At 27.5% G+C, this 10,514-nt stretch overlaps 1 protein-coding gene across 1 annotated transcript; it reads right to left on the reverse strand.

Moving 5' to 3' along the window:
- Window positions 1-321: 321 nt before the first annotated feature.
- LOC129884853 (uncharacterized) lies at window positions 322-1,045 on the reverse strand. Its single transcript, XM_055959130.1, has one exon. It carries the CDS (start codon window positions 741-743, stop codon window positions 540-542), a length of 204 nt encoding a protein of 67 aa, XP_055815105.1. The 5' UTR covers window positions 744-1,045; the 3' UTR covers window positions 322-539.
- Between the last annotated feature and the right edge of the window lie 9,469 nt (window positions 1,046-10,514).

Genomic DNA, 10,514 nt, shown 5'->3' on the forward strand with positions numbered 1-10,514 from the left:
ATAGTATATATAGTATTCAGTTTTTAGAATATATCTAAAAAAATAAATTAAAAGGATAAGATCAGAAAAAAATGTGATTTATTGGCTTTTTGCCATGGAACCTAAACAGGTTTCAGCTTTTATCTCCACCTCCATTAATTATCATCCAACAGATGGACTCCTCATCTCTTTTTCACGTTGCAATAATTCCCTTCGAACAATGATAACTAAAACAGCCATATTCAGATCTCATAAACCCAAGAAACAAGTCTACTAAATGTAAATCCAAAAACATTAGCAATTCCTTGAAAATAAATGAAATTTGCATAGAAACAGAAACAATTGCAACCTACAATAACCCTTTTATTAATGCACTTGATTTAACATGAACCATCAAATCTCTGAAACAGAGAGTCTTGCAGAGAACCACCAAATAATCCACAAACCCAGAGTTATTCTAGGTACAAGTTGAAAATAAAAAAAAAAAGACTCTTAACCAAAAACATATTATTTACCAAGCGAAAAAAGGCTAAAACTTTGATGGATGAATCTTGAATAATCTACCTTGTAGTAACACAAAGCATACAATTCAAGAACCTAGCCCAAGCATGTCGTAGCCTTGGGTACATCCTTCCTGTATAAACACCTGATTCCCTACAAAGATTTTCCATAGTTTCCACAAAAAGATTCAAGCTTCTCATGGGAGGTATATACAGAGTCAAAGGAACTGCAGAAAACGCCACTGCAAAGAACAAGTGCAGCATCTCACTCCAACCAACTTCTTCTTTCACAAAAAGGAAAAGAGGGAAAATGGTTTGCTTTTTTTGGTTGAAAAGCTAACAACTTGGATTTTCTTGATATAAATCAAAAAGGTTTTTGGAGGATTCTTGGTTGTGGTGAACGATATTGAGTCACTTTAGGGATTGAGATTTGGATGAACTTAGGTTTGACAAAGGGCCAATTTTGTTCATATAGTAAATGGATTTGTAGGGCGCGTGTTATCAAAGCTACTAGTTAAATCAAGAAAGATCAGCCGCCTGTTTCTTTACTCTTTTTAACCGCTACCTGGTTGTCATAAGTGGTTTTGGGGCAACTGTAATTGGATAAGAACTACTCCCCCCTCTTAATTTTACTTTCTACAAATTTCGACAAACAAATAATTTGAATTTAAATATAAATTTTATTTTTAAAATATTAAAATAAAATTTATATATATCAAATTACAATTTGCTTTGTTTATTATATTAAAAATAAATATTTATTTTTATTTAATTAATTTAAAAATTAAAAAATAATTTATTATTTAATTTTTAATTTATATTTATTATTAATTATAGTTATTTTTCAATATATGTTTCAAAACAATGAATTTATTATATTTAAAAATTGATGACTCTAATTGGAGAATCTTGTATTTATTGAGTTTAGGTGAATTGCTTATGGCTGAAATTTGTACAACTAAAATCACAAATATTGAACACGTTAGATTGCTGTTTAAGAATTAGGGGTCATGTGATAGGTTGTATTAGTGAAATTAATAAAAGTATTAAATTTGGTAGTATTTTTTAATATATGTACAATTAATATATGTATTAGCTGTATATCTTATTTAATATTATAAGGTGTATAGCTAATACATAACAACATATGGTATTATTAACATCAAAGTTATTAATATATGAATAATCATACTTAAAATAGAATTATCCTTAAATATATTAAATAAAATAATAAATAAAAAATATTCTTAGCATAACAAATCTCAACATTATTAATATACTTTATTCAGTACCATTCTCATATATATTACCAAAATTAAACACCGTATCGTTTTACCATATTTTCTGATAACATTTGTTTGCAAATTCGATTTTTGACTTTTCAAAAAGAGCTTGCTTGTATTCTTTTTGCCAATAATTTTGTTGTTTTGATCGAAGAATTCCAAATTTAATTTAATAAATCTTTTAAAAACTCAAAAGCAAATTAAATTGTTGTCCATGAAAACTTCTAAAGAATAGGAAGATTCATGAGATAGGACAGATGGATATAGTAATTGGGTTGTCCTATGAAGTTTAATTTTAGATCGATGTGAATAATCAATGTCAAGTACATATATTATATCCGTCAGTATTTGTTTGTTATAACTTCCAAAATGATATCAACAATAGTATGCACGTGTAACCAATTCAAGGGCAATGAGCATTGAAATGTTAATTCATTTGAACTACGCAATTTTAGGCAAAACGTAAAATTATACTCTTTTCGTCTCATATTAATTGTCATATATACTAAAAATAATTATCCCAAAATAATTGTCAATTTAAACAATTAAGAAAAAATTAATAATTTTTCTAACTTTATCATTAGCATTAATTATTCTATAATTAAAAGGTACATAAATAGATAAAGATTAAAAAATTAATAAAGGGTATATTAGTCAAATAACGTTCCTAATTAATATTTTTTTAAGAATTGTGTAAAATCTTATAATGACAACTAAAATGAGACGGAGGGGGGGGGGTAGTATTAAGTACTACGTCTAAAAAAGAATAACCTATTTTGACTTGACACGACATTTAAAAAAAAAAACTTTCAATCTTATGATTTTTAATTAAAGTTAGTTATATCGAATGTACCAAAATGTCCTTTATTCTTATAGCCTTTAAACATGTCACGTGAAAAACTGAAATTAAAATGTTGTCAATAAAAAAAAGAGGTGTTATAAATAAAATGACAAATCAACTTAAGAAGAGGAGGAGAGAGCAAATGCGTAATCTTATTGTTTTCTTCTCTTTTGTATATTCATTCATGCTTACAAGAATGCCTATAAGAAGAAATAAATTGTGGTGGAAACACATAATAGTGGAAATAAATTATGATGGAGGATAAAATATAGTGAAAACAAATTATGGTGGAGAATAACATGGACATATATTATTTTATAACAAGAAATCATTTTTTTAAAAATCAGACTAAAAAAAATAGATCATTATTTTTAAAATAAAAAAAATATTTAATAAATATAATAAATAGAATATATTCGAGAATAAAAATCTTAAAATTTGAATCCACCTCTAATAACCATCCGAAAAAAATGTTGGGCGTAAGAAAGATCAAAGATGGGTAATTGGTATCTGTCAAAATGTATAATTTCTCTCTTGTTTTGGTGTTTTATCACCTACCTTTCCCCTCTCTACGAACTCTATATATTAAGAGTAGGGAAGTCAACAATTCATAAAAAAAAAACATGGATTAAATTGAATTGTATGAATTAATTATTAGGTTTTCTTTAAATAAAATATATCAAAGATGAAGTAGCATTTTTTCTGTGCATTTGCATTTTTTTTAATATGAAATTTACTTGTATAAATAAGGGAAAATTATATAAATATACAATATTAAGAAAATATTTATCATCTATAGCAATAAAAAAAATTACTGAACACTTATAATACAGTTTTAATACATATTGCAGAGAACGATTTATAAAATATATATAATACAAGTTTTATAGATAGATAATACATTTATCACATACTTTAATAGACTTATAATACATTATGTCAGTTTCTTACTATACAAACATAATATATATTTTAAAACATTTATATTGTATGCATAATTCACTTTTAATACAAATATGGATTGATCATAATATTGTTATATATTGCTATAAATGATATTAAATAAAAAAATATCACTAAAATCAATAATTAATTTTTAAAAAACACTTAATCAAGTAATTTTTCCTAAATAATTTATCACACTTTCTATAATTTTCCTTTTTTAGAATTCAGAATATGTATCATGGGCCTGCCACTTTAGGCGCGAAGAGTAGTCCAATACGGCGGTACACACCTTTGACCAGAAAGTTATGTGGTGGTATAAAAATTAAATATTACTTACTATTAATTATATATATATATATATATATATTTTACACACTCTTAATATAATCGGAAAAAAAATTTGCACACCTTTTGCTGTATTCCCGGCTCTGCAAGTGTAATGGATCATTACTTATGGGTCGAGGAACATACACCTGGTGGTGTTTTTTTTAAAAAAAAAAAACTATTTTGCTGGTATATGTTATAAGTTGATAGTATCCAGATGTGACTTAGTATTCTTATCTCATGATTAAATAAGAAGAAAGATTGGTATTAAAATTGACTAGCTCTTTTAAGAAATGGTCAAGTCCTTAATCACTATTCTAGCAAGTTACAAAAAGATTTTAAAATTGTGATCTATATAATCACGTTCCATTACTTTCATTTGCATATTTCATTGGTGAATAATCTTAAAAAAGAATGGACACTTGTGGGTATTCGGAAGTTTGGATTGCAAGAACCATATATTAATCTTTTAATTGATTTAATCTTTCTAAATTTATTATGAGGAAAATGTGGTGAGTGATTTTTTAAACTTTTTTTTTTCATTTTGAAGTTATATTTAAATGTATACATAAAAAAATAATATCATTTTTAATTTAAATTTGAAATAAAATAAAAAATATTTGAAAGTCCTGCTGAATGTGAAAAATAAATAAATGAGGATGGTAATACTGGAAGCCGCCGCTGTGTCCTGGTTAGTTGTAGATTCATGTAACAAAGACCCAATTGTGCACTCTACTTCTGGACCCACTTGTGTCTTATTAACGTTGTCTTGGGTATTTTGAGCTTACATTAAAATTGTGTTTTACCAACTGAAAGGCACAAAATATAATGTTTTAAAATGGAAAGAGGATTTGGAATATCAATACTGGGTCATAAAATGTACAGAAATGTATATTGGGTCATAAAATCTATCAACCGACATAGAATAATTAGGAAAAACAATAAAACAAACAGAGTGTAGAGTTTATTTCGTAAATCAAACTATTCTAGAATAAAGTTATCTTTTTTTCTTTTACATAGAAAAATCTCATCTTTTGTTATTTCACTCTTTTATCATTCTAGATGATGTTGTTAACTTCTCTCTAAATTAAGCATTAATATCCAAAGAATTTATCGTTTTTAGACAGATAACGAAATTTGTTTAGCATATATAATAATTTTCGGGCACGTTATTTAGCATATATAATAAGACATGTAAATATTAGGTCGGATATGGCATTTTTGTTAAAATATATTAGATTTAATATTATCAAAAAAAAAATTGGCTTAAAGAATCAAGCTCCACATCACTAAATAGTGATCTAATAAATTTCTTTCCCATTTGAGAACAAAAGATAAGTGATATTTATGATATAAAAGAAAATATAATAATTTTATTCACCTATTTTCACTAGTCAAGTAAACACTTGAGAGTTTATTTAACCTTGCTGCTAAAAACTGATTATTGTTAAAAAATTCCTACTTAAAACTAAAGTATAAGTTAAAACTAAAGTATTTTTATCCCCCAAAAAAGTTGTTTTTTCTCACTCATGTGTATGTATTTAACACAAAACGACAACAAAAATTGGAAGTGGAGGATTAGGTGTGGCGGGGTAGAATTCTTTTTAAAATATATATATAAAAATAATATTTAAATTATTATTTGAAGGGGGAGGAGGAAGATGAAGTAGGAATTTTTTAAAAAAACTTTTATAGAAGAAATTTAGAAAATAAAAATAAAACAAAAAAAATTGCGGGGGGGGGGGGGGGGAGAGTATGGTGATAAAAAGTGGTGGAGTTGACTAATAAAAATATTTTATATTTTTTTTTGAGAGTGGATAGTAATACTTTAATAATAATAATAATAATCATAATCATAATCATAATAATAATAATAATAATAACAACAACAACAATAATAATAAGAACAACAACAACAACAACAACAACAACAACAATAATAATAATAATAATAATAATAATAATAATAGTAATAATAATAGTAATCAACAACAACAATAATAAGAACAACAACAACAACAACAACAATAATAATAATAATAATAATAATAATAATATTAATAATAGTAATCAACAACAATAATAATATTAATAATAGTAATCAACAACAACAATAATAAGAACAACAACAACAACAACAACAATAATAATAATAATAATAATAATAATATTAATAATAGTAATCAACAACAACAACAACAACAACAACAATAATAATAATAATAATAATAATAATAGTGTCAAACTACTTGGAAAAATAATGAATAAAACTAAGTGCTTTCATGAAATAATCCTAACATATTCTAGCTAATTAATCCTAACACATGCTAACTATAATAAATTTATATCATTAATCTAATTATTCTTATATACATACTAACTAAAAAAAAATAAGACTACGAATCAACTAAATATAAAACATGAAATAATTAAATAGAATAAAGCTGAGAAATATTTTACCTCTTTCCGGACAACAAGACTGAAGACGATGAGCGGAAGGCAACTTCACCACCACCCAAGAGCTTGATGAAACTCCAATCTACCAAAAAAATAAAATAAAAGATTAAAAATTTAGATTCGAACCTTCGTGGGTTCGACGTTATAAGAACACTGTTCTTAGCCTAAATTTTGACTTCAATCTCCTATTTTCCTTGAAGAAAAATATAGATTGAAAGCTAGAAATTTTCATAACTTTTAGGCTGGGGACAAGAGTCCAAAATCCTAGCCAAGTTAAAAAAAATTCTAACTTTGGGGTGGCAAAAAAAAACCTCCCACCTCTTCTCTTCTTAATAAGAATATAAGTCTTTATATAGGCTTCAAAAACTATAAATTTCCTTCTAATTTTCGATGTGGGAGTTTGAGTTTTTTTTGTTTTTTTTTTTTAGAAAAAAAAACGATTTTTAAAAAAAATACAAACTATAATTAAACTAACCTAAATATCATTCTATTTAGTTAAAAATAAAATCTATTTAAAGATGCTTCAAAATTTTAAAGAAACTTGATAGCTAATTTGCGTTGTAGAAGATCAAAATTGGGTGTCAACAAATATATTTTTTTCTTAATGGACATGAATTAAGTTAAATTGACACTTATTTTAAATGGAGGGAGTATCATATTTAAGGTCAGAAATTAAATAACATTTTGATTTTTTTTTATATATCTTTGATTTAAAATCACAAGATTTAATAATATCAAATCAAAATTAGACAAACAAATTCAAATATATGAAATATATTTTAATACTCAAATTTATTCTATGACACACGTGGATGCATATTTAGTTAAGGGCACCTCACTTCATAATTTTATTATTACGACATATCAAAACTTGTTATAAAATAAACTAACTTAACAATTTAAGAAAGAAAAAAGAGTAACAGAAAGAAAGAAAAGCAGAAGATAAAACGTATTTGTATATACTTTTCATTGCCAGAGACTAGCAATTTATAGGCAGAGTAAGAGGACAACGTATGTAGGACAAATGGGAGTGGAAAGAAAAGTCAAATTTAATTTGCATTTGTGGGTCCCACTTTATAAAGTGGAACATCTACTTGCTATTTCCTAATACTCTCTCTTGGATGTCCACGTTAATGTGTCTCATTAAAAACTTTATAAGAAACAATATACACAGTAGTTATTCTGAACCCCCATAGATGTTGTGCCTCGTTAAAATTTTATTAGGAAAAATTCAGTGTGAAAAAACCCAATGAAGGAAAAAGAATACACATAACTGATAATACACCTTGAGTGTTGCCTCATTAAAAATCCTGCTAGAAAAATCCAGTGGGACAAAATCTAGACTAAGGAAAAAAGAGTGCATCGCGTATTATACTTCCCCTAATGAAGATATTATTTAATATCTCGAAGATGACGCATTCCAATCCTGTATCTCAATTTCTCAAAAGTTGAAATTGGCAATGCCTTGGTGAACATGTCTGCTAAATTATCACTTGAACGAACTTGTTGAACATCTATTTCACCTTTCTTTTGAAGATCATGGGTGTAGAAGAATTTTGGTGAAATATGTTTTGTTCTGTCTCCTTTGATGTATCCTCCCTTTAATTGAGCTATACATATATCATTGTCTTCATACAATATTGTTGGAGTGTATCTTATCAAAGAAAGGCCACATGTTTCTTGAATGTGTTGAGTTATTAATCTTAACCAAACACATTCTCGACTTGTTTCATGAATGACAATTATTTCTGCATGATTTGAAGAAGTGACAACCATAGTTTGCTTTATTGAACGCCATGATATAGTTGTACCGCCACATGTAAATAAGTAGCCCATCTGCGATCGACCTTTATGGGGATCAGAAAAATATCCTGCATCTGCATAATCAATCAATTCTGACGTGGATTCATTTAAGTAAAATAATCTCATATTTGTGGTCCCTTGGAGGTATCTGAATATATGCTTAATTCCATTTCAGTGTCTTCACGTTGGGGAAGAACTAAATCTTGCTAACAAGTTTACTGAGAAAGCTATATCTGGTCTAGAATTATTGGCAAGATACATTAATGCACCAATTGCACTAAGGTATTGGTATTTCAGCACCAACAAGCTCTTCATCATTTTTATGAGGTTGAAATGGATCTTTATTAATATCAAGAGATCTCACAATCATTGGGGTACTCAATGGATGTGCTCTATCTATATAAAATCTCTTTAAAATATTTTCAGGATATGTTAACTGATGTACAATTATCCCATTTGTAAAATGTTCAATTTATAGATCAACAAAATTTTTTGTCTTTCAAAGGTCTTTCATTTCAAACTTTTTTTCAGACATTTTATTGCCTTTAAATTTTTTTTCGGAGTTCCAATAATATTCAAATCATTAACATATACTGCTATTATGACAAATTCAGATTCAGACCTTTTCATAAAGACACAAGGGCTAATTGGATCATTTTTATATCCTTCTTTTAGCAAATATTCGCTAAGATGATTGTACCACATGCACCCTGATTGTTTCAACTCGTATAAGAATTTCTAAAGCTTTATTGAGAAAGTTTATTGAGAATCCTCGTATGTTTCAAGCATGAACCCTTCAGGAATTTTCCTTAAAATGTCGTGGTCCAATGAGCCATATAAATAGGCAGTGACCATGTCTATTAGGTGCATTTCAAGATTTTCATGAATTATCAAATTCATTAGATACCTGAAGGTAATTGCATCTACCACATGCGAATATGTTTTCATATAGTCAATGTCAAGCCTCTGCAAAAAACCTTTGGCTACAAGTCGTGCTTAATATCTTACGACTTCATCTTTTTCATTTCGCTTACACACAAAAATTCATTTGCACCCTACTGGCTTGACACCTTCAGGTGTTCGAATAATTGATCCAAAAATTTCACATTTTTCAAGTGAAGTTAACTCTGCTTGAATTGCATCCTTCCATTTTGGCCAATTATTTCTCTGTCTACATTCATCGACAGATTTTGGTTCAAGATCCTTATATTGTTGTAATATTTCAATAGCAACATTATAAGCAAAAATATTATCGACCACAATATCATTTCGGTTCCACCATTTTCCTGTCGAGGCATAATTTATTGAGATTTCTTCATTCTCATTATTTTCAGATACTTAGACCTGCTCGATAGTATCACCATTTGTTGTGTCTCTGGGTTCTTCTTGAGTAATTGCCCCCAAATTATGATTATTTCGATCATTTATTTCTTTTCTTTTTCGAAATTTTTTATCTTTGGAACCAATTGATCTTCGACGTTTTAAGCGTGGCCTAGATTTATTTATCTGAAAAAGTTGTCTTACCGGAACATCAACTCGAACTTAAGCATTAGCAGTTGGGATATCAATTTAGTAACCCGTGGAAGATTAGTAAATGCATCCGGCAGTTGATTTGCAATATTCTGCAAATAAATTATTTTTTGAACTTCTTGCTTACATTAATTTGTTAGAGGATCTAAACGAGATAGTGATAATGAATTCCAATCTATCTCATTTTCCAATTGTTTATGTTCTCCCCTTAATGTTGGGTATATTGATTCATCAAAATAACAATTAGCGAATCTTGCCATAAATAAATCTCCAGTCATAGGTTCCAAATATTTTATAATAGAAGGAGATTCATACCCAATATATATTCCAACCGACATACAATAATCATTAAAGAATTGAGATGTAAATTCATCAGCATTATCAAGACAAATTGTCTTTATTGCATAATCTAGAAATTGTGCTCTTAACCTTATAATTTGAGCTAACAATCTCGCAAAAACCATGTTGCGAGTTGATAATAAGCACACATGTGACCATCTTGTAGATGCATCTATCAAGACCATATAATGTTATAACTACCCATTAGGTCGTTTTGAGTATTAGAAATTTTAGTTCATAAAAGAATCATTCCGTAAATTTTTAATCGGGTATTTTGGACTTTTCGATAATTATGATTATTTAGTTGAGGGGAAAACTTAGATAACTTATTTAATTAATGAGTTAAAATATTAATTTAATTAATACTCTATATCAATTATTAAAAAAAAAAGATAGAGTTTATTAATTTTGATACATAATTAAGTAGAAAAGAAAAGAGAAGAAATAGAGAAAAGGAAAAAAGCTCACCTGCACGGCGAACATCAAAAGGAAACCATTAAAGGCTGCAGGTAA

Source organism: Solanum dulcamara, chromosome 4 (assembly GCF_947179165.1).
Source record: "Solanum dulcamara chromosome 4, daSolDulc1.2, whole genome shotgun sequence".
NCBI classification, from domain to species: domain Eukaryota; kingdom Viridiplantae; phylum Streptophyta; class Magnoliopsida; order Solanales; family Solanaceae; genus Solanum; species Solanum dulcamara.

Coding starts and splice junctions, on each gene's coding strand:
- LOC129884853 (XM_055959130.1), bottom strand. CDS start 743: ATGCTGCACTTGTTCTTTGCAGTGGCGTTTTCTGCAGTTCCTTTGACT.